Below are 23,848 nucleotides of genomic sequence, written 5' to 3' on the forward strand. Positions count from 1 at the left end.
AAGCATATGTTAATAGAGAATTGTCCAATTGGTAATTAGCCTTAAAGTGCTAGGTTAAGTGCATCTGCTCAGTTCTAGCCCTTTACAGAGACCAATTCTTATTTTTCTTGGAGGCTTTAAATATAGGAGCTTTGACTTTGTTATCATCTTTTGAGTGTGTATTTTGATCTTCCTTGTCACCATAGTAACTTTCTCTGGTCAGAATCTTTTCCTGTGGTTTGCTCATTTTTGCAGCCTATTACTAGATTGTTAACTTTTTGTTAAAGAAAGATTCTGTTTCCAAGGCCGAGGATATATTTGTCCCAAGATTCAGAGGTTTTATGTAGAGATTCTTCTAGGGACTTGTACTATGAGCCAGCACTGCAACTCAGATCCAAGTATGAGCAAAACAACAAAGTTCTGACCCAGTGCTAATAAAGAGGCATCCTGCAATCTCCTCCTGACCAGCTGCCTCTCCCCCCTCCTCTCTCCCATTTGTAAGCTGAGGTCACTAGAAGCCTTCACTGTCACTGCCATGGTTATTGCTGCTACCACAATACTGTTGCTATCACTGTTGATTTAATAAATTCCAAAGCCCATTCCTGCTCTGGGGCCCCCTTTGTACCCTAGGCCAAACCTTTCCTGCTGAAAACTTTAGTGGCCCTATGGCTCAGGCTGTGCTGGTATGGCCTCTGCTATAATTGCACTTCGTTCCTACCTAGTGCAATAGATTCTTCCTGTCAACCTTCTGGGAAATTGTTCCATTATGTCTTTTTGTGGGTTCTGACACTATAAAAATCTGCATCGAGTCATTATTTAAGGGTTTTTGGAGGGGTCTGGAGGAGAACTCAAGACAAATCCTGACCTTTATTCTGCCAAGTTGACTCTGCCTCTCAGCTTTGTACTCTTGAGGATTAGTCTTTTTGATTCCAAATCCAATGCTGTTTCCACTGCACCACATGGCTGCCTTCAATACATAACTAATTTACCTCTTCTAGTCATATATGTACTTAATACTCTTTCTGATAGTCCCTCAGAGTAAAAAATTTTCATATGACTCATTTATAATTTATTTATAATTTGACTGGAATTAGTGATTTGATCTATGATCACTGAAAAATTTTATTACTACCTATGAAATTGAAATTTATAACTTATAATATAAATTTATCATTTAATTTATAATTATTTATACTGTTACTATAGTGTACTACTATACATTGGGTTACCCCAAATATTGATTCTTTTGATACTAAAAGAATTTATTTTTCATTACAACAAAATGTTTTATATATTCAGGGAAACTGAGGCCAAAATAGAGATTTTATATTATTTATCTTTATATCTCATTTAATACCTGACAAAATGTTGACACCTGATAAATATTTCTTGAGATGAATTGAAATGAATTGAATTGAATTCTTAGGGATGATTACCAGTTACAAATGGGTGTAAATTCAGTTTTAAAATAATTTCATTTCCAAGTACTTAATCAAATTTGTTCATTTGATAAATTCCTTGTTTATTTGTTTTTTGAAACTTACCTGAATCTAAATAAGTGATTTTCAGATGAAAGAACCCATATACTGGGCCCCTCATATCACAAAAGTTTGAATTTACAACCTAAAAGCTGCAGAACTTGATAAGAAGCTAGTTATGTCTCTTTGAGTGCAATTATGTCCCTTCTTAACTACTGAGTTAACTCATCCTTTCATGACAAAGTGGAATTAAATAGCTACCTTGGTATTGGTCTCATTTAAAGTCCAACACAAAGCAAATCTTAGAAAATTAGTTAATAAATTCCACTCCTCCAAAGGTTTAAGGAAAAATTTCTATTTTATTTTAAGATTCTTTTCCTCTAAATTTTCAGGGAAAATAATTGTGAATTTCATTAAGTTAATTTGTTATATATCATTTAATGAAATGTGAATTCAATTTCTAAAAAGTTTTAATTAATTAAAATTATACAAAAATGTGAGAAATAGAACTAGTATTTGTTATTTCCTAGAACAATGCTCTTCAATACTATCTTTTCAAAGCCATATCCCTGAGGATAATGTGGCATTCTGGAACAATTATCATTATTGAACTGCTGTCTTTATATAAAGAACACACAAAATTGCTGTGACTTTTTTGTTTGGTTAAGTAGAGAATTCTGCTTCTGAGGTCAGCATCATAGGTTACATCCTGATGTGATCCTATTAATTTAAATTTCATAGAATAATAATCAAACTTTTCAGTGATCAAAGATTACTGGGGGGTGGTCAACTTGCTTCCACTGCTTCTCAGTGGAAATTTTTTTAAAGTACAGTTTTTCATTAATAATAACTTATTATCAATCATTATTAAATATTAATGTTACCTATACATTTATGATATTTTTATTTCTCTCGGCCTTCATCAAGGCAGTTTCATCCATAGACAAATTAAATCCATGATTTAATAGATTGTTTAATTGAATTCCACAAATACTTGTTAAATTTAGGCAACCTGTAAAAGAATATGCTAGACTCTGTGGAAACATCAAATCATACATACACACACACACAAACATACATACATACCTACATCATTGATCAACTGGAGCTGAATTAGCTCTTCTCTATGTTGAAGATATCCACTTCCATCAGAATACATCTTCATACAGCATTGTTGTTGAAGTGGATAATGATTTGGTTCTGCTCATTTCACTCAGCATCAGTTGATGTAAGTCTCTCTAAGCCTCTCTGTATTCTTCCTGCTGGTGATTTCTTACAGAGCAATAATATTCCATAACATTCATATACCATAATTTACCCAACCATTCTCCAATTGATGGGCATCCATTCATTTTCCAGTTTCTAGCCACCACAAAAAGAGCTGCCACAAACATTTTGGCACATACAGGTCCCTTTCCCCTCTTTAGTATTTATTTGGGATATAAGCTCAGTAGTAGCACTGCTGGATCAAAGAGTATGCACAGTTTGACAACTTTTTGGGCATAGTTCCAAATTGCTCTCCAGAATGGTTGGATTCTTTCACAACTCCACCAACAATATATTAGTGTCCCAGTTTTCCCACATCCCCTCCAATATTGCACATTATTTGTTCCTGTCATCTTAGCCAATCTGACAGGTGTGTAATGATATCTCAGACTTGTCTTAATTTGCATTTCTCTGATCAGTAGTGATTTGGAACACTCTTTCATATGAGTGGAAATAGTTTTAATTTCATCATCTGAGAATTGTCTGTTCATATCCTTTTACCATTTATCAATTGGAGAATGGTTTGATTTCTTATAAATTAGAGTCAGTTCTCTATATATTTTGGAAATGAGGCCTTTATCAGAACCTTTAGCTGTAAAAATATTTTCCTAATTTGTTACTTCCCTTCTAACTTGTTTGCATTAGTTTTGTTTGTACAAAGCTTTTTAATTTGGTGTAATCAAAATCCTCTTTTGTGATCAATAATGATCTCTAGTTCTTCTTTGGTCACAAATTCCTTCCTCCTCCACAAGTCTGAGAGGTAGATTATCCTCTGTTCCTCTAATCTATTTATGATCTCATTCTTTATGCCTAAATCATGGACCCATTTTGATCTTATCTTTGTATATGGTGTTAGGTATGAGTCCATATCTAATTTCTGCCATAATAATTTCCAGTTTTCCCAGCAGTTTTTTTCAAATAATGAATTTTTATCCCAAAAGTTGGGATCTTTGGGTTTGTCAAACACTAGATTGCTATAGTTGTACACTATTTTGTCCTGTGAATATAACCTATTGCACTGATCAACTAGTCTATTTCTTAGCTGATACCAAATGGTTTTGGTGACTGCTGCTTTATAATATAGTTTTAGATCAGGTACAGCTAGACATTTAATTTTTTTTTATTAATTCCTTTGAAATTCTAGACCTTTTATTCTTCCATATGAATTTTGTTGTTATTTTTCTAGATCATTAAAATAGTTTCTTGGGAGTCTGATTGGTATAGCACTAAATAAATAAATTAGTTTAGGGAATATTGTCATCTTTATTATATTCGCTTGACCTATCCAAGAGCACGTAATGTCTTTCCAATTATTTAAATCTGACTTTATTTTTGTGCAAGTGTTTTGTAAATGTATTCCCAAATATTTTATACTCTCGACAGTTGTTTTGAATGGAACTTCTCTTTGTATCTCTTGCTGTTGGATTTTCTGGGTGATGTATAAAAATGCTGAGGATTTATGTGGATTTATTTTGTATCCAGCAACTTTGCTAAAGTTGTGAATTATTTCTAATAACTTTTTATTAGAATCTCTGGGGTTCTCTAAGTATACCATCATATCATCTGCAAAGAGTTTGATTTTTTCATTGCCTACTCTAATTCCTTTAATCTCTTCTCAACTGTTATTGCAGAGGCTAGCATTTCTAATACAGTATTGAATAGTAATGGTGATAGTGGGCAACCTTGTTTCATTTCTCATCTTACTGGGAAAGGTCCCAGTTTACCCCCATTACATATGATTCTTACTGACGGTCTTAAATATATGCTCCTGACTATTTTAAGGAATAGTCCATTTATTCCTATACTCTCAAGTGTTTTTAGTAGGAATGGATGTGTATTTTACCAAATGCTTTTTTTGCATCTATTGAGATGATCATATGATTTTTGTTAATTTGGTTAATTAGTTAATTAATATGGTCAATTATACTAATAGTTTTCCTAATATTAAACCAGCCCTGCATTCCTGGTATAAATCTTACTTGATCATAGTGTATTATCCTAGGGATGATTTTCTGAAGTCTTTTTGCTAATATCTTATTTAAGATTTTAGCATCAATATTCATTAAGGAGATTGGTCTATAGTTTTCTTTCTCAGTTTTCAAACTATCTGTATCTTATATTTTAAAATGTGATTGTATTTTCATGTATTTTTCTAGGTTTTTTCCCTGACTGAAGTGTTATTTCAGAGATTATTTTCTAATTTTTGTGTATTTGGTTATCTTTATGTTTTTATCATAAATTTAAAATTTTATTTCCCTGTGGTCTAATTCAATGGTGTGTACAATATCTGCCTTTTTGCATTTGTAGAGAACTTTTTATTCAGAACTTCAGTTTTCCTTAATTTTGATTTACCCATCTTTGAAGCGACATGGGGAAGCAAGTGTTGAGGGGATCCTCAATCAGCTGGTTCTGGAGCATCTCCAGTTGGCTCCTTTGCAGTGGGGTGAGTAATCTCTGAAAGATAAAAGTAATTTTGTTTGGATATACATTGTTTTTTTTTAACTTAATAATCAGTCATTTAAAGGTTAGTTATTAGAGAAATCTTAAATGTTCATGTGAGGCACGAAAACCTTTACATTGGAAGAAGCTATAAGAAGATTAATTTTGTTACAATTGGGTCTCAGAAATTGTGCTAGCTAAATTTATTGGTTGAACATCATTTCAACTTGGTTTGAGTTTTTGACTCAATTCTATCTCAGTGTTTTGTAAGTTTTGAAAGTACTTTGGCTTTGCTATCAAAAGATATCAATATACACCTAGTTTGGTTTGTGATTTAAGCTTCTCTTTTGAAGAATTGGTTTTCTGATAAGCATGTCTTCTGGATATGTTAGTGGAATTTAGTGCAGTATAATATATGGATCCTGAACTTTGTTGTCAAGAGAAGCCTGCAATAAGTAATTTCAGAAGAGTCAAGCAGCTTCAGTTGAACTCACAACTATCAGTCCTTGTTTCTTGAGCTTAAATCATGTTAGGATAAACGAGACTCTTTGTGCACTTTTATGGACAGGATGCACAAGTACTTATTTTGAAAATGACTTGAATAAGAGAGTATATCCCAGAAAGAATGATTATTTCTGTTTGTTATTATTAACCTTTTATTTAAAGGTTTACCTTCTGATACACACACACACACACACACACACACACACACACACACACATATATATATATATATATATATATATATATATATATATATATATATATATATATATATATATATATACACATATACATATATTATATATATATTGAAAGATATTGTGATCTGTTGTTTTTTTTCCAAGCGATGAATTTTCTGTTTTTCTGTATTAAGAAAGAAAATATCACACTGCTTTGAAGTCAGAGTAATTTTTTCTATTTGTATTCATTTGACATGACACAGGCACAGTATGAGCCTGTTTTAGATCAAATCTTTTAATCTGTTGTTTAAAAAACAAAAAACAAAATCGAAACCTGAAAATAATGAATAAGGTTTGTCTACTACTCCATTGGAACGGCTCAGGAAAAGCACTTCCTGCTATACTTCTAATTCCAACCTCTTCTAGCAGCCTTTTCTTAGATTGAGGAGTCCATCAATTTTCCAATTTTCCAGGAAAGGTGCTGCCACCCTTCTTATTTATAATCATTTTCTTTTCTATATCAAAAATTACAATTCACAGAATCCATGGAATGAAGATTTTTATTTTCTGCAAAGTATCTGAGTTATTCTTTTTATTAAGAAGAATCAAAATAAGTCCTTCTCGTGGTCTTGAGCCCATCCTGGAACAATTTCATAAGCTCTGAAACAGTTTCATTGACTAAGTATCTATCTATAAGCATCAATTACATGCTTTCTCCATGCCCCAGAAAAGCAAACAGGCAAATAGGCTTTTGTTTGGACTACTGATTTCATGAAGGAAAATAATAGAAAGTAAGTCTGGAAAAGAGAGGCTAAAATATAATCCTAAAGGACAAATTCCAAAAGTAAGAATTCAGCTTATTTTTTACTATTGCTTTTTATTATCTACTTTGTTATTTTTAAAAAAATCAATGTATTGACAATATCAAACTGGATACCAAACAGACGTCACTGTATTTGTCATTGCTCTTTTTTACTTGAAGATTATTATAAATAATAATATCAGTGGGTGGAAGTCAGTACCAGAATTCCTCTGGGGTTCTAAAATTCAGACATCTGATAGAAAATGAACAAATTAATAAAATATTGGATAAGTTCACACCTACCACATGATTATTGTCAACTGAAGTGACCTTTTCATCAGATACACTAAGAAAGGAAGAGCAAGAATGCAAGTTCCAGAGTAGGGGAAAGAAGATAAGGTGTGAAAAAAGTATTGAATATAATTAGATGAGACAGATGAAACTTCATTCTCATCTGTTTCTTTCCCAAGATGGAAGCAATTATGTTAGATATTTTCCAGCATCAGTGAAGTTTCTGATGCTGGTGATCTGACTAGCTCCCTTGTTTAGCTATATTGAAAGTATTATTGAAATATGCAAATTCTATATACTTTGACATAAGATTTTGTATTCTAGAGTAGGGTTCCACAAAGTGTAGCCTACTGACCAAATCCAGCCTGCTGCCTGTTTTTATACAGTCTGTGAGCTAAGAATGGCTTTTAAATTTTTAAATAAACTGTAAGAAGACTCGTGCTTAGACTGAGATAAATTGGAATGCTTAAGCCTAAATGCCAGTTTTAATGTCAAGGCAAGTATGTTAGAATATCTGACTTACAGTAGTATTAGGAAGCTTATTCATTATTCCATGATCTTCTGATGACAAAACTGGCATTGTTTGTTGTTTTCCTCTAGACAAGTGGTACTTATAAAATACAAACTTGAAATCAGCAAATAGCAAAGCTGTTGTTTTTTAAATGATAAGTTGTGCTGGATAATTCTATAATACAAAAACAAAATTAAAATGATAGGTATGCATGTATAAGTAACCCATTTCTTGATATTGACAAGAATTTATATGATTATAAACATACTGTATACTCTGGTTTTCCATTGGATTTGTGATCTCATTGTGTGAGTATTGCCTTCAGTTTTTTCCTGAGTCTTTTGCATATTCTTTAATAAGTTTACTGTAGGGGGTTTCAACTAATGCTTCTGAGAACTTTGTCAAATTCTCATGGAATTTTATGGATGGCAATGAAGCGTGCAGGCTTCTAGCCACCTAGACTCATTATATATGAAGTAATTGATGCACACTTCCTCGGTATGTGAGACATACCTCATTAGTTTGGAGCAATGGGAAATGAGTAGCACCATGCTAATGTGAAAGACTATTGATTCTTAAAGGTTGTGACACAGGAAGTTGTTGGGAGGAGTCAGGAATGAAAATTCCTAGAATTTAGAGCTCCTAAAAGACCTTATAGATAATGTGTAACCATGACATTTAATAGATAGGTGATGTAACCTGACCAAGGTCACATAGTCACTAAGTAGGAGAGACAGAATTCAAAACCAGGTCTTATTCTTTAAAATATAGTGCCATTCTTACCAGTCCATGCTGGAAATAGAGAAGTAAGATCTGAGGTTCCTGCTGAGGCAGGATGGCAGTTGATCATTTCAACATCTCATGCCTTGGCAGGTAAGAGTACAGCCAGTTATCCCTATAAGCTCTTTTTTAGGAGAAGCTTTACACACTGTTTAACTAAAAACTTTGATGTTTTGTAAGTTATATTTTCTTACTCTTGGCTATTTGTAAAGTTGTTTGAGAAAAAAAAAAATATAACCCTATCTTCAGAAGATCACATAAACTTCTTAAATGAACTAAAAAAGAGCATTCTAACCAAAGCTGGACGTGGACAGATATTGGGGGGAAGGTATCCCTCTTTCTGCAACCTCCATAAATTTGGGTAAAAAGTCAGGTTATGATTAGTAAAGCTCCTCCTACCCCGAAATACTGAGTTTTAAGAACCATTTGTTTTTTTCCTTACCAACTTCTGTTTCTTCCTGTGGTGCAAGGAAAGGTAGAAAAGCTTGATTGGTTGGATTTTAAGCTACCTATTGGGCAGTAAACATCTGGGTACTACTGTATGTATACAAACCTACTCAACTTGCCAACTGACCCTCTCTGGTTTAACCCAGGGTTACTTAGTAACTATAATGTGATGTAAATTGTTCCTGCTCCCTAGATATTCCCAAACATCTGTTCTCTGTGAGTATATTAGTCAGCACTTCTGTCATTTTTAAACAAATAATGAATTAGTTTTGGTTGGTTAACAAAGTACATTTGAAAAAAATCAAGCCATTGACCATCATAATATAAAGATTGTAAACTTTCTATAGTATGCAGTATTTAATGCATTATCTGTCCATTTCCCAACTGTGTTAGATAGTATTTTATTTGGAACTTAGGGATAAGTATAAGTCTAACAACTAAAAGAGTTGGATGTAGAATGTTAGAGATGGCAAGGACCTTGGAACATAAGTGTGTAGAAACTTGAAGGAACTGTTCAGATCATGCAGCCCAAACCCTTTACTTGGCAGAAAAGGAAGCTCAGAAACAGAGAGGTTGATGACTTGCCTAAGATTACGGAACTAGTAGGTTATAAGCTGGTACTCCAGCCTAGGTCCCATGATTTCTAGACCAGCGCTTGCCCCAAAGCTAGTAATAACAATTTTAACTGTTGTTTCTTTTATTCCACTCTTAAAGGTTATAATAAGATTTGAATTTCTCATCTGCTCAGTGAAGTTACCAAGAGTTATGTGATGAAATAAAACTGCTTACACAGCATGCAAGCATTCAGGTTTTATATCAAGAGGGCAGAGGAAAAAATCCTTTAAGTTTTATGAAAGAGCTGAGGCTGGAAGTCTGAAACCTATGCATGACAAATGCCAGGTTATCTACTTCAGATAAGCACAGAACTAATAAGACTTACCTAAAAATAGTTTTCTCACTACCTTCCATCAGACAGGGTCTAGGCTCAGACATGATAATAAAAGCCAACATTGCTGCCAAGGAACAGTCTTTGTCCCTTCAGATTTAGACCAAGAGCAGTGGGACAGACATAAAAGATGCAAAGAGGTGATTGTAGAGAGGATTCCAGTGTCAGAGAGAGGATTGAATAAAATGACCTTTAAGGCTTCTTCCAATTCATTCTAACTTTTTTGTTGGTCTGGTGTAAAAGAGTAAGTGCAAATACACTGAAACCTAGCAGCACACAATTTGGGCACTAAACCACTGTTAGTTAAAAGGAATGCAATCATAACTCTTCTTTCTAAAAGAGATTGAAAGTCTCTTGCCCCAAGATGCATGGTTGGGACTAGTATTTATCCCTTCTTGCAATATAGAATGATCTACCTTGTTGATTTAGTGGCAATGACACAATAAAGATTTTCCAAAGGTTCTTAGGCTCTATTAGGATTCTATTAGGAGTTTTACAGGAATTAGAGCCACAAAAAATGACTTGGCATATTATACAAATCCAAATATAAATGGTCTCATTATAAAGGGAAGAAAAGGCATCATATTTAGAGTAAGAGGATCTAAGATTGGATCCTAGAACTACCAATTTGGTTTATATCCTTGGGCAGTTGTTCTCTCTTTGAACTTCACTTTCTTTCCCTTTAAACTAAAAGACTGGACTGAATGATCACTACAGTATTTTTTCTAACTGACTCTGAAATTCTGTGACTCTCGACTTCATCTGGGAATGAAGACTTATAGACTTAGAGGTGGCAGCGTGTATCACATCTCAACTCCATTTGACAAATAAGAAAACTAAGACCCCAAGAGATTGTGACTTGCCCAAGATAATCAGGGAGTAAATATTAGAAACAAGTTCCTCTTTATGTAATACCATGCTATGATCTCCTCTCCAAACTAGAGGGGTTGGCTAATTAAAATTCTGCTTTACTCTTTATGAAATCCAAGTTGGTAATTTCACTCCTAAAGTCACTAATTAATTATTCTATCATTACCTTATATCTAAATAAAGGTTGGAGACATGTGACATGTTTAGTTTGATTTCAAACTACTCTGCCTGCTGAAACATTGATAGGCCAAACTTCTCAGATATAGCCTTGCCAAATTTCATGACCATTTCAAAGTTTTCATTCTTCTCCACTTCTTTTTACTCTCTGATATAGTTGATCACCCTATTCTCCTTGATATTCCTTTCTCTCTAGGTTAATGTGGCCCTATTCTATCCTCCTTTTTCTCTACCTATCTCACCAATGTTTTTTTTTATTCATGTAGATCTTCATCCAGGTCATGCCCATTAAAAGTGGGTATCCTCTGGGACTTTTCTGTTTTGGGCTTTCTTTCTCCCATTGTCTTTTTCGTCTTTTTATTCTTAAATCCATTTATCTGGATCCAATTTCTCTCCTTATCTTCAGACTAGCATCCCATTACCTAAATTCACAATCTGGGTGTCATCTCCAGCTCCTCATTCTCTAACCTCTCTATATCCAGGCTTTCTCTAAGTCCTGTCTGTTTTAGCTTTAGAAAATCTTTTATATAGACCCTCTTCTTTCCTTTAACATTACCACCACCACAGTGCAGGCCTTCATTACCTCAACTTAACATCCCATCTGAACTATTACAATAGCTTTTTGGCTGCTCTCTTTTCCTAAAATCTCTTGCCACACCAATCCAATACTCTATTCAATTTTCAAATTGATGTTAAAACATAAATCTCACCACATTGTACCTATATTCAATAAACTCTAATGGTTCCCTATTACTTCTTGCATCAGATATGAAATCCTCCTTGGAATTAAAGCCTTAATACTGCCCTTTCTCATCTTCCAGTCTTTGTATTCTTTATTATCCCTCATATATTCTTTAGTCCAGACACACTGACCTTTTATCCTCAAAAGAAATACTTCATTTCCAACTTCATATAACTTCACTAACTGTCTTCTATGCTTAGTTGTCTCCCTCCTCACCTTGTACCTCTTGACTTTAAAATCAAGTGCAAGTTAAAATCTTACTTTCTGCCATAAGCTTTTTCCTATCCCTCCTTATAAGCTAGTGTCTCTCTCCAGTTTATCCTGTATATATCTTGTTTATCCAAAGTTGTTTGAATATTTACTCCATTGAACTCTGAGCTCCTTGAAAGAACTTTGTTTTGCCTTGATTTGAGGTTGTTGTTCATTTGCTCCATTCATGTCTAACTCTTCCTGACTCCATTTAGGGTTTTCTTGACAAGGGAAAGGGAGTAATTTGCCATTTCCTTCTCCAGCTCATTTTACTGATAGGATAAGTGATTTGCCTAAGATCACATAGCTAGTAAGTGTCTTATGTCTTTCTGACTCCAAATCTGTTACTTTATCCACTGTGTCACTTAGTTGCTCTTGTATCTCAAACTTTGTGAAAACGTGCCACTTAGTAGGCATTTCAATGTTTTTGACAGACTAACCGGAAAATCAATTTTGCATTTGTACCTTTAGATTCAATGTCACAGTCTGACATTTTATATTGCTTTATAGTTTACAGTTATTTAATTTGATCTGCATTAAAGACCTCTGAGGTAGTGCTAATATCATATCAAGGACAAAAGGAAAGTTCAGATTGGAGAATGTTCCTTGACCTATTCATTAATCTAGTTAGTCTCAGAGATAGTATTCAGGTCCAGGTATCCTAATTTCTCCTGCAAGGCTCATTCTATTTCACCATCCTACTTTCCCATTACATAACTGGATAGTGCAGTGCATAGAAAGTTAGATTTGGAGTTGGAAAGATCCAATTGTGATTTCAAGCTCAATCACTTAATAACTATGTGACTAAAACTCACTTAATCTCTCTGTGACTCAGTTGCCTTACCTGTAAATTGAAGGTGTTATATTAGGTGGCCTATAAAGTCCTATCCAGTTCTAAAATATGATCCTATGACATAGGTTAAAGTCTGAGCTGATTCAAGACTTGTGTGTTTCTGGGAAAATCAAGTCAACATGAATTTATTAATCACCTAGCATGTGGTGCTTAGGGATGATTAGACATTTTCTCTCATTCTCATGCCTCTCAAATCTCTGCATAATAGGAATTAAACATAAAATATAAAGCAATACCAACTTTCTCAGTAGTTCTAGGATACAATGAATCCAAACAAAGTAATGTCCCAATGAAGTTATCACAAAAAGGCATTTCTTAACTCTTAAAATCCTCAGTCCTTCTTCACTCACCATCTCCTATATTCCTGGAAGTGTGACTGCACAAGCAGTCTACTGCTATCTACTTTCAGCAGAAAACAACTTTATATCCTGAAATGCTTTCCCATTCTCCCAGTGCCACAGAGATCCAAAAAGCAGAAATTTTTTATGCAGTGTTCTGCATAAGAGAGTTTGGAGGAAGAGAGAGAGGAAAAGGGAATAAAACACATGAAAAGATGGTTGTGTGACACTCCACAGTCTGAGGGAAGGAGCCCAACATCAAGCTGGGGTCACATCTGTTCAGATGTCACTTGGGTCAGAATAGAGGATGGTAAGCTGTTCCTCAGCATGGGAGGAGGCTGAGATGCTTTAAGGTCTAGCTGTCAGGGAAACCATCCTCAAAGGCAAGTGAGACAGAAAATGAGCAAGAGAAGAAAATAAAGAAAAAAACACACTGAAAATACCAAAGACCCCAGGAAGAAGGGAAGATATCAATAGTAGGAGGAAACATGGCTAGATCAGATAAAATATTTCTTAGACACTTGGAAATAAATATTGAAAGACAAAGAAAAATAAGTCTACATCTGATGCAGCAGAGAACACTCTGGATCCCCAAGAAAGCACAGAATCACAACTGGATGTTCCTGGATATTTAAAAAGAGAAATAAAAATTGTAAAAGTAGAATATATGGCCTACACAACAAAAATAATTGAGAGAATAGAAAGTTTTTACACCAGTGGCACATCTCAGCGAAGAAATAAATGAGACAATAACCAATTGGAAATGTAAGTACATGGAAACAAAGGAGAAAAAGTGAATAAAGGTAAAAGCACTAGGAAAGCATGATCTCTATACAATCAAAACATTGATTTTGAAGAATGACCATAAAAATAATTTAAGCAGTATAGAGCTCCCAGAAGAATTCAAGTCAAAAAACTTGGAATACCATAATATGGGAAATAATACAAGAAAATTTAGCAGAATTTCTGATCATGAAATACAAAGTGCCAATTGTTAGAATCTACAGATTACTTCTGGTGGTGGGGTTAAGGTGACACCTATGCTCTGAATTAATTCCAAGACTCATAGTAATTAAGTTTAGCAATTTCATTAATAAAAATAAATTCTGCAAGTGACCAGAAAAATGATCTTCAAATATAAAAGAATGAAAATTTAAACAAAACATTTCTGTCTATACTGACCAGAAAACACAGAAAATGTGGAAAGGAATGGAAGAATATGTTCTGAAAAGTAAAGGAGCTAAGATACAGCTCCCTATAATTTGATCCTAATCATAAATGAAAAAATGAAGACATTCATTAAAAAAGCAGTTGAAATATTCTAGAAAGAAAATTAGATCCAAATAGCCTCAGACAACAGAAAAATGAGAGATAAATACAACAACCAAATAACAAGATAAGAGGAAATTGAGAGAATGGTTGTTAATTGGGTAATGGCTAAACAACTTATTTTTAGATGAGTTAATGAAATAATGATCATCATATGAGAAATGATGACCATGGAAAGATTTGTATGAAATAAGGTGGAGTGAAAAGAACAGGACCAAAAGAACATTGTATACAATAACATCAGTATTGCTCTTTGAATGAGTAAGTCCTTTTGAGTATTACAAATACTTTAATTGATTATAAAGAACCTATGACAAAAGATGCTATCCACATCCAGAGAAAGAACTGATAAATAGAGCTTTATAGAGGATGGTTTTACAAGTATGTATGTACATATATACACATACTTATGTCTAATAGTGGCCTTCTCTAGGACAGGGTAAAGAGGAAGGGAGAGAAAAAAAAGTATACAACCAAAATCAAACGGAAACATAGATGGAAGCACAGAAAAGTGTTCAAATGCTGTGTAGTATTTATTACATAGTTGCTGGGTTTTTTTAAGTTAATAGTATGTAATGGAAGTTCATGGTTTTACATCAAATCATATTTTTAAAAAATGTTACGATGTATTCCTGGAAAAAAAAATTTGGTCTATGTTCAAAAGGAATAAACTTTTTTTTAAATGATTAAAAATGTGCATGAGGAGACAAGAATGCCAGCAGAAGTCAGTGAAGGTGGAGAAACAGACCTGAAACATGGGTCAGACTCCTCAAATTCAGCCTATAAATAAATAATTGAACTTTTTTGTTTGTTTTGTTTTAGAGGAAGTATACTAAAGAGAAGTGCATATAAAACTGGAGGGGAGAAAAAAAGCAAAGAAGAATATATCATGTAGTTTAATCAAGAAAAGGTAAATAGTAAAAGGAAAATAATACTTCTAATCTCTCAGGAAGATTTTGAGGCAAATGCAGGGAAATACCCAAAGTGAGGGCAAAGATCAATAATAAATGGCACTATAAGGGACAGAAGAAAATTCATACCATAGGACAGCATCTTCTCTGCAGGAGTTGATATTTCTAAATGAGAGTCACCACAAGAAAAAGGGAGCAGAAGGCAAAAATCTACAGGTTAATAACAGAAAATGTTTAGAAAGTTAAACCAATACCTCAGAACCTTTATTTCCGTGAGAAATAGACAGACCATAGAAAGATTTAATTGGCATAAAGACCATGAATAAAAGTCTTTTCCAGAAATGAAAGATAGTGAGGAGAATTGGGAGTAGAGGATCTATGTTCTTTAAATAACAAAAAAAAAAAAAAAAAAAAAAAAGAAGCAGCACAGAAAAATGAAATGTTAAAACCTAATAGATAGTTGAAAGGAAGGAGATGAAGGGAACTTTTATTTGAATGCTTAACTGAAAGGGGGGAGGATAGAATAATTATATAACTATTGAAAGTCTATTAAAAAAAAGAAACAAATAAACAAAACACCAAAACTAGGAGGAAAGGTAACAAATGAGATCAACAGAAAGGAAGGGTTTTCTTGAGGATGAGCGAAAGAGAGGCTAGTGGAAATAGTATAACTTTAAAATAGATTTAAGTTAAAATAACTGAAAAGTTATGTTGATAGAAGAAAAAAAATTTTAATTTGGAAAAAAATCAATATTAGAAAAAATGAAGGAAAATATAAACCTAAATCTCATAACTTTGAATGAATTATAAATTCAATAAAATGAAATAGTGACAGATTCAAAATGAAATCCCATAATCTATTGCTTACAGGAAAGACATTTTTAAGAACAATTCTACACACAGAACAAAAATGAAGGGAGGGGGGAAATTATCATACATCTAGTGAATCAATAAAAGATGGCAGCATAAAGATAGGTAAGGACAAGATTATTCTTATTTGCTAAAGCTAATTGAGTCAATAGTTTCAACCAAATTTCAGTTTATAAAATAAACTCTTAAAAATAAAAAATATAATAATGAAAAAATCTAATAGAGAATAATAGAAAAAGAAATCACATTCCAAATATCTCTAATATTCATAAAATATCTGAGGGACAATTTATCAACATGTACAAAAGACTTGTGTAGATTAAATTACAAAGTGCTCCTTAAAGAAATGAACAATTTAAATAACTAGAGGAATATTCTAGAGTCGTGGCTGGGGCTGTATCATTTTAATAAAAATGATAATATATCAAACTTTAATTATGCTTTTATTTTTAATGCTATACCATCAAATGATCAAAGGAATTATAGTATTTGATAAAATAATAATAAAATTCATTTGGAAAAAGAGAAAATTCTATAATACTAAGAGAAATGATGAAAAGAGGTCCAGACAAAGGGAAAATAGTGCTTCCAGACTTTGTTATATTTATAAAGCAGCAGTTATCAAAATCATCTATAAATGGTTAAAAAAAAAATGGAGATCTTGGAACAACATAGTCAAAAGAGACTCAGAAGAAAATTGAGCTTGGATATTCAGTGTTTGGTCAAGTGGAAAATGTAAATTAAGAATTATCTATTTAATAAAAACTACCAAGCAAACTCAAATTAGACTTATACCAGTAATCTTTCCCCAGTAAAGTAGCCAATGGATACAAATAAACAGTTCTAAAAAGAAAAATTGTAAACTATTAATAACCAGATGAACGTATTCCAGATCACTACTAATTAGAGAAATGGAAATCAAAACAATCCTGAAATTTTACCTTACAGCCTGCAAATTGGCAAAGATGACCAAAGATAGAAAAATAGTTGATATTGGAGAGAGTTGTAAGAAGTTATGCACAATGGTGCACTTCTGGTGGAATTATGAATCAGTACAATCATTTGGAAAACAATTTGAAATTATGTAAATAAAGTAAAATGACCTTATATTTAACAAAGAATTGGAAAAAAATTAGATTAAATTGATTAGAGTTTATAAATGGAATGGAATATTATTGTGTTGTAAGAAATAATGCATTCATATTAATACAGAGTTATGTGTAAATCTAGTTAACCGGCACAAAGTTAAGTATATCCAAGAAAATAATATACACAGTAACTACAGTACATATCTGTACAAATCAAAAGTCAATGTTTCAAAATTATAGAGAACAAGCATGTCTCAAAAGAAAGATATCAGAAAACACTTTCTAACCTTTTGCAGAGCTTTGAGGTTCATAAATGTTACACATTGCATGTATTTTCAGATTTTTTTTTGATGTATTGATTAGTTATGCTGGTTTTTTCCTTTTCCTCTTTTGCCTTTAAAAATACTATTTCTTATATAGAATGCTGGGGAAATTATGGTGATTTAGTAAAAAAAAAAATCTGCAAAAGCTTTTTTTTTTTTTTTTTTTTTTTTTTTTTTTTTTTTTAATAAAGAAAAGATAATGTACAGTGCTTGTGTGGGAAATAGTAAAGAGATCATTTTTTTCCAGATAGTAAAGTAAGAAGAGAAAAATGAGGTGCAAGAAGACTGCAAACATAGAGGAAAAAAAACCCTTTAAAACCATTAACTTATGCCATTTCAATTTTTTTCCCACATACATACATGAGTACCAGTGTATGGAATTATCTTGCATTAAAAATGTTCTTTTATGAAAAAATCAAAAAAGAAAAAATGCCTAATCCTCTTGTCATCTATTCCCTTTCCTATACCTATTCCCAATTACTAAGTTCAAAAATTTTTCTAAATATTATTTATGTCTCTTTGGGCAAGTCACTTCACCTTTTTTAGACTCAGTTATCTTTCTTATAAGGACACAAGATTACAAGGGCACTTAGATCCCTTCTGTGAATCTTTGAGCCTAAGCTTTGCCATTTATTAAATCATGAGCATCCCAAAAGCTCCCTTCCTTCCCACAACTCCCTGCCAGCTTATTTCCATCCACACCAGTTCCATCCCTTTGGTAGGTCTCCATGCCAGTTAGTTTTTGCCTTCTTCCATTGTCCCCTCTGGAATCCATCTTGTGTTCTTACAGTCTGCCTTTCATAGTAGACTTATGCCCTTTGCAAAGAAAGAAATACTTTTTTTTTTTTTTGTATTTTATTTATATGTTTTTCCTTAAATAGAAGATAAGGTCTTTGAAGATGAAGATTGTTTAATTTTGGTTTTGTTTTTAATCTCCAGAACCTAGCACAATCTCTGAAATAAGGTAGATGCTAATAAATCCATGATTGATTGTTTGATTGAAAAGTGTAGATCTTTTGATCTAAGTGTCTTTACTGGACCTGTATCCCAGAGATTGTAAAAAAGGGAAAAAAAGACCAACAAGTGCAAAAACTTTTGTAACATCCTTTTTTGTAGTGGCAAAGAATTGGAAACTTAGTGGATGCCCATCAATTGGGAAATGGCTGAATAAACTATGGGATATGACTATTATGGAATATTACTGGGATCAGTGGGAGGGATTCCAGGGCAGGCAGATTTTGACACATGAAGGAAACACATAGTAATAATGACACAATATAATAGAATAGAACGACATAGTAGAATAGTAATATAGGTAGGAAATAGTGTAGGGCAGCTAGATGGTCCAGTGGATAGACTCATGTTCCTGAGTTCAAACATGGTCTCAGACACTTCCTAGTTATGTGACTGTAGATAAGTCACTGAACCCTATTTGTCTCAGTTTCCTGATCTGTAAAATGAGCTAGAGAAAGAGATGGTAAATCACTTTAAAGAAATGCACAAAGCTTTGCCAAGAATGAGATTAGGAAGAATTGAACATGATTGAAAAATAACTCAATAGCATGGAACATTGCCCTATCGCCAGGGACTAATGTTAGGATGTTATATGAGAATTCATTCAGCATGATAGAGTTTATAATTAGAAGATCTCAGATCCCCTTTGAGGTTTTGTTTTTGTTTTAATTCTAAAACCTTTTTAAATGGCTTTTTAAAAGTTATTTCAAGATTGTGATCCTGTAATTCTTATGTTCTAACAGCCTGTGATTTTGAGTTGAATAAATGAATGTCTCTAATACAGACCCCTCTAACATTTTCCTTAGTCTTTATAACACAAGATTTCCTCAGTCAGTTAATCTCCATTCCCTGTTCTCTATTCGTATCTTTTAATCTCTTTACAATTCTTTTATCCTTTTTCTTTTGAAGTAGTTCCAAAATGCCAGTCACTCCCTCCAATTCTCTTGTTCTTTTCTCATTTACTGTTTTTTTTTTTTTTGTTTGTTTGTTTGTTTGTTTGTTTTAAAGGTCCAGGCTATATCGACTATTTTCCCCAGGATTTACATTAATAACCCTTGTTTAATTCTATCTCTCCATTTTTCATTTATTTTTTAATCTTTTCTGGTTTTTAAAAATTTAACTTGTTATTGTACCTTATTTTATAGTTATTCTTTTACTGATATTGTTAGCACCGGAAATCATTAAAGGAAGGTAACCCCTAATTTGGAGATCTTTTTGTATAGAATCTGGTTTTCAATATGCAGGAACTTTGTGTTGTTGGGGCCTCAGAAAAAGATATAAAATCTCCAAATTCATTTTTATCTATAAAGTTCTACAACTTTTAAGTTCTAACAGGCAGCTAGGTGTTCTAGCATTGAGTCTAAAATTAGGAGGACCTGAGTTCAAATCCAGTCTTGGACACTGATTAGTTGTGTTTATCTCAGTTTCCTCAAGTGTAAAATGGGAATAAGAACAGTGCCTACTTCTCAGCATTAGCCATTATGCCATTAAAAGTTAGGAAGCACTAAGTCTAAGAACTGAAACCCAAGATGAGCACTAAGAAAATGATCCAGCTGTCTCACTCGCTTTAACTTGACACATAAGGTCCTCCCCAATTTATCTTTTTAGCTTCATATCTTAATCTTGTCTATTAAGAACCAAGCCTAAGTGAAGGGGCAGCTCAATTCTCCAAAAGCCTCTGCAGCTGTGGGTCACTACACTTGAAGGAATTACAAAGCAGCTTTTGCTTATGCAGATGTTCCTTGTGGATTGGGAATGAGATAAATTGGAGGCAAGAGGAGAGAGGTCAGAGAATGTCCCTCTCAGTCTCCTTGTATAATCATCATCCTCTCACATGAAGAGATTCATTCTACAGGTCTGAGTTAGATCTCCAGCAGCCACTGGCATTGGCTCCTGTCCCTTAACATTTACTCTGTATTCCAGACAGCTTGAAATATTAATTCTTTGCACATGCCCCATACTTTCCTTCCTCCATTCCTTTAATCTACTCTGTCCTATGCCTGGAATACCCCCCAGCTGTTGAACTTTTGTCCATTCATCCATTCTTCTACACCTAACTTAAATGTTACCTTCTCTAGTAAGCTTTCTCTTATTTCTTAGCCAGAGGTAATTTCTCTCTCCTCTTAATTCACTGAATTTTGTATACTATTTACATACTTAAACTATTCTAATTTTCATTTAAATTACTTCTGTACCAATTTTGTCTATTACTAATAAACTGTGTATTTTTTAGAGTAGGAAGTGTGCTTCAATTACCTTTTTATCTTGCCTAGAACTAGAAAACCTATCTAACTTACAAACTCAATGCCACTTCTATCTAGACATATAATATGGAATAAGTTATTGAGCCTTTCTAAATTTCCATTTCTTCATCTTCAAAATAAGAATGCCTTGTGATAATAAAAAGGCCATTATTAAAATCAAATGGTATATCAATTCAATTACATATAATTTTATTATATATCATTCAAATTCTAATTAGAGATCTGCTGTTAAGTCTAGGCTAGCTCCCTGGAGGCCTCAGGATCAGCCAGAGTCAGGATAAGTAAAAGTCCTTGGTCTTTAGGGGAAGAAGTGAAGGAGATGGCCAAACTGCCAGGAGGCTCCTGGATTTTCAAGTCCAAAGTCACCAACTTCTCTGCTTCTAGTCCTGCCCCAAAGTGACTCTGGCCTGTCTCATCCCACCCTCTAATCCTTGCCTAAGATTATCTTAACATCAAACATTGTGTAAGCACCAAACTGTGAGAAGAGCCATTTATCCAAACAAATGTTAATAGAGTCATTGTCTCACATCGAATAGGTAATTAGCCTTAAGTGCTCAGTAGTCTGATTCAAGCACATTTTTTTCAGAGTTTCAGTCCTTTACAATATGCCATGAATTATGTGTAACTTAGAACACACAAATACAGGGGGCAGCTAGGTGGCGCAGTGGATAGAGCACCAGCCTTGAATTCAGGAGGAACCAAGTTCAAATCTGGTGTCAGACACTTCACACTTCCTATCTGTGTGACCCTGGGCAAGTCACTTAACCCCAGCCTCAGAAAACAAAACAAAACAAAACAACAAACTAACAAACAAAAAAAGAACACACAAATACTTCTAACATCCCCTTGAGGATATTTTTCAGTTGTAAAGTAATGGCATTTGACCAGATTGTTTTTAAAATCCCTCCAACTGCCACCATTCTGAGTTCTGAGTTTCAGCTTAGACTTATTAAATGGATTTCTAAATTAATTTAGTCATCAAGTACATTAGGGCTTTAAATATATTGAAACAATATATAAGTATTAGTATGGGGAGCCTTGTTTATAAAATAAATGGAGATCATAAATATTTTAGCTCTATCATTCCATATTCCAAGATGTCTTTCAGTTGCCACATTTCATCTTCTCTGATTCTATATTCTTTTCCTCTTCTTAGCATTCCACATTTCTATGAAGATAACTCATTGTCATTGACAAGTGATTCTTCTCTGAGAACATAGAGTTTCTTTTAATGAGAAAATAGAACAGAAGGCAGAAGAATTGTGCTGAGCTCTAGAAAAGAAAGATCTGATGAGAAAGGAGAAAACCAAAAGAAATATAGCAGAAAAGAAAAAGAGGGCTTACAGTAGTCATTAGTAGATGGAGAGAAGACTTTTTTTTTTTTTTTTTTTTTTTTTTTTTTTTTTTAAGCAGACGTTCTGGACTAATACCAAGAAGATCTGGCTTCTAATTTCAGCTTTGCCCTTAAATGATCCATACAGACATAGTAGTCCATTTCAGTTCTCTGGACCCTAAATTATGGGGTTTTGCAAGATGACATCTCATTTTCCCCTTTCAACTATAATACTTTATATTCTTACTTTCTCTCCACTAAGGTCCTTTCTAGCCCAAAGGAGATGCACTCTAAAATAGTAGGTCCTCATATCCTCTCAAGTACTAAAATTCTATGTATGGAGATCTCTTTCACCTCTAATATTCAGTCCTTTAAAGTTTCTTCTACCTTTGCCAACTTAAGAATCTAGAAGTTGCTAAGAGTGCTTTTTGAAAAATATTCAGAGACTATCTGTCTCCTGATTTGTTCATTCTTGTTGTGGATGAAAGTAAAAGACATGCCTTCTCTTCTTCAAGGTTATGACATTAATCCATGGTCCCAACAATGCTATCCCAGCAATGCTATCCTGAGTGTTTTTGTGTATAGTGCAAAGAGAAGTGTCTGCATCCAGCTATTTCATTATTTTCATATGATCTAGCCTTCCTAAAGCTATATGGTATTAGAATCTAAAAGTGCCTTACTACTTATAATATTGTGTTTAAGTGTTGTGAGCAATGTGAACTAGTCCATTTTTAGTGATGACATCCACTTTAATGATGACAAGGAGACCCTTGTTATCTTTTTTCACAAAATAGAGACAGGATAGGGTCTGCCCAATGAAGTAGGTAGTGGAAGCCTGCTCATCCAGGGAAGCATCTAACTTCTCAAGATAATCAAATCTCACAGTCAATGTACGATTCCTGGAAAATCACTTAATCCTGTCTACCTCAGTTTTCCCCAATTGTAGATAATATGTTACATGTTACTTTATGCATGAATAAAGGGAAAACAAGATACTTTAATAAGAGCATATGCTTTCCTGGATCCTTCCACTAATTAGTGATCTCCCTTTCCCTCAAATCTTATGTGTGCTGAGCTTGTTGTTCAGCTCCTTCATTCATGCCAATGGAGTTTTCTTGGCAAAGATACTATTGTGTTTTACCATTTTCTTTTCTGGTGGATTAGACAAAGAGAGATTAAGCAACTTGCCCAGGATCACACAGCTAGTGAGTATATGAGATCAGATTTGAACACAGGTCTTTGTGACCCCAGGCTAAGCACTCCATCTACTGTATCACCTCACTGTCTCCACTCTGTCTTAGAGGCATAATAATTTATCTTTTCATTCCTAGAACCTGCCCCTAATAAGCATTGGTGCATGTTTGTTTATTGAGTGTTTGACTTCTGGAAGAACTGAGAACACTTTCTCTGTGCCTAAAGTACAGACAGCAGAAGATCATTCACTTTGAGAGAATAGCCTCTTTCCCTAATCCCATTGCATTGCCTGATTTTCTTCCTAAGGCTGACATGTTTTGAAATTGGAGTCTCACCACAGAACATCAGATTTGGTGGCAATTGCTGCTCGTGTAGGTTGTAGTTAAGAAGGCTGCTAATGAAGAGCTCATCAGCCTTGACGAGAATCTATTTATAGTAAGACCATTAGGGCATGCAGCTGTTCTTTGCCACATTCTATCATGAAGCTCCCAGTTTCTGTCAGCCACAAATGATATTTTTAGTTGCAACGTTCAAACTGAGGCAGAAAAGGTTACAGAGTCAGCTGAGAAAAAGTATAGTATTATATTGTTTTGTCTCCCCTCCTGTCTCCCACTCCACCCCAACCTCGGTATCACTGTCTTTCTACTATTTACTCTGTCATCCTTCTTCAG

General features: G+C 33.7%; 1 protein-coding gene across 2 annotated transcripts in view; it reads left to right on the forward strand.

The window, feature by feature from the left end:
- Positions 1–23,848, forward strand: part of TRAPPC9 (trafficking protein particle complex subunit 9) — a 968,086-nt gene that overhangs the window by 681,421 nt on the left and 262,817 nt on the right. For both annotated transcript variants that reach the window (XM_074264738.1, XM_074264741.1), the window contains one exon: positions 5,075–5,166. In XM_074264738.1, coding sequence (XP_074120839.1) covers positions 5,075–5,166 — 92 coding nt within the window. The remainder of the gene's footprint in view (positions 1–5,074; positions 5,167–23,848) is intronic.

The sequence above is a fragment of the Sminthopsis crassicaudata genome, chromosome 1 (assembly GCF_048593235.1).
Source record: "Sminthopsis crassicaudata isolate SCR6 chromosome 1, ASM4859323v1, whole genome shotgun sequence".
NCBI lineage: Eukaryota > Metazoa > Chordata > Mammalia > Dasyuromorphia > Dasyuridae > Sminthopsis > Sminthopsis crassicaudata.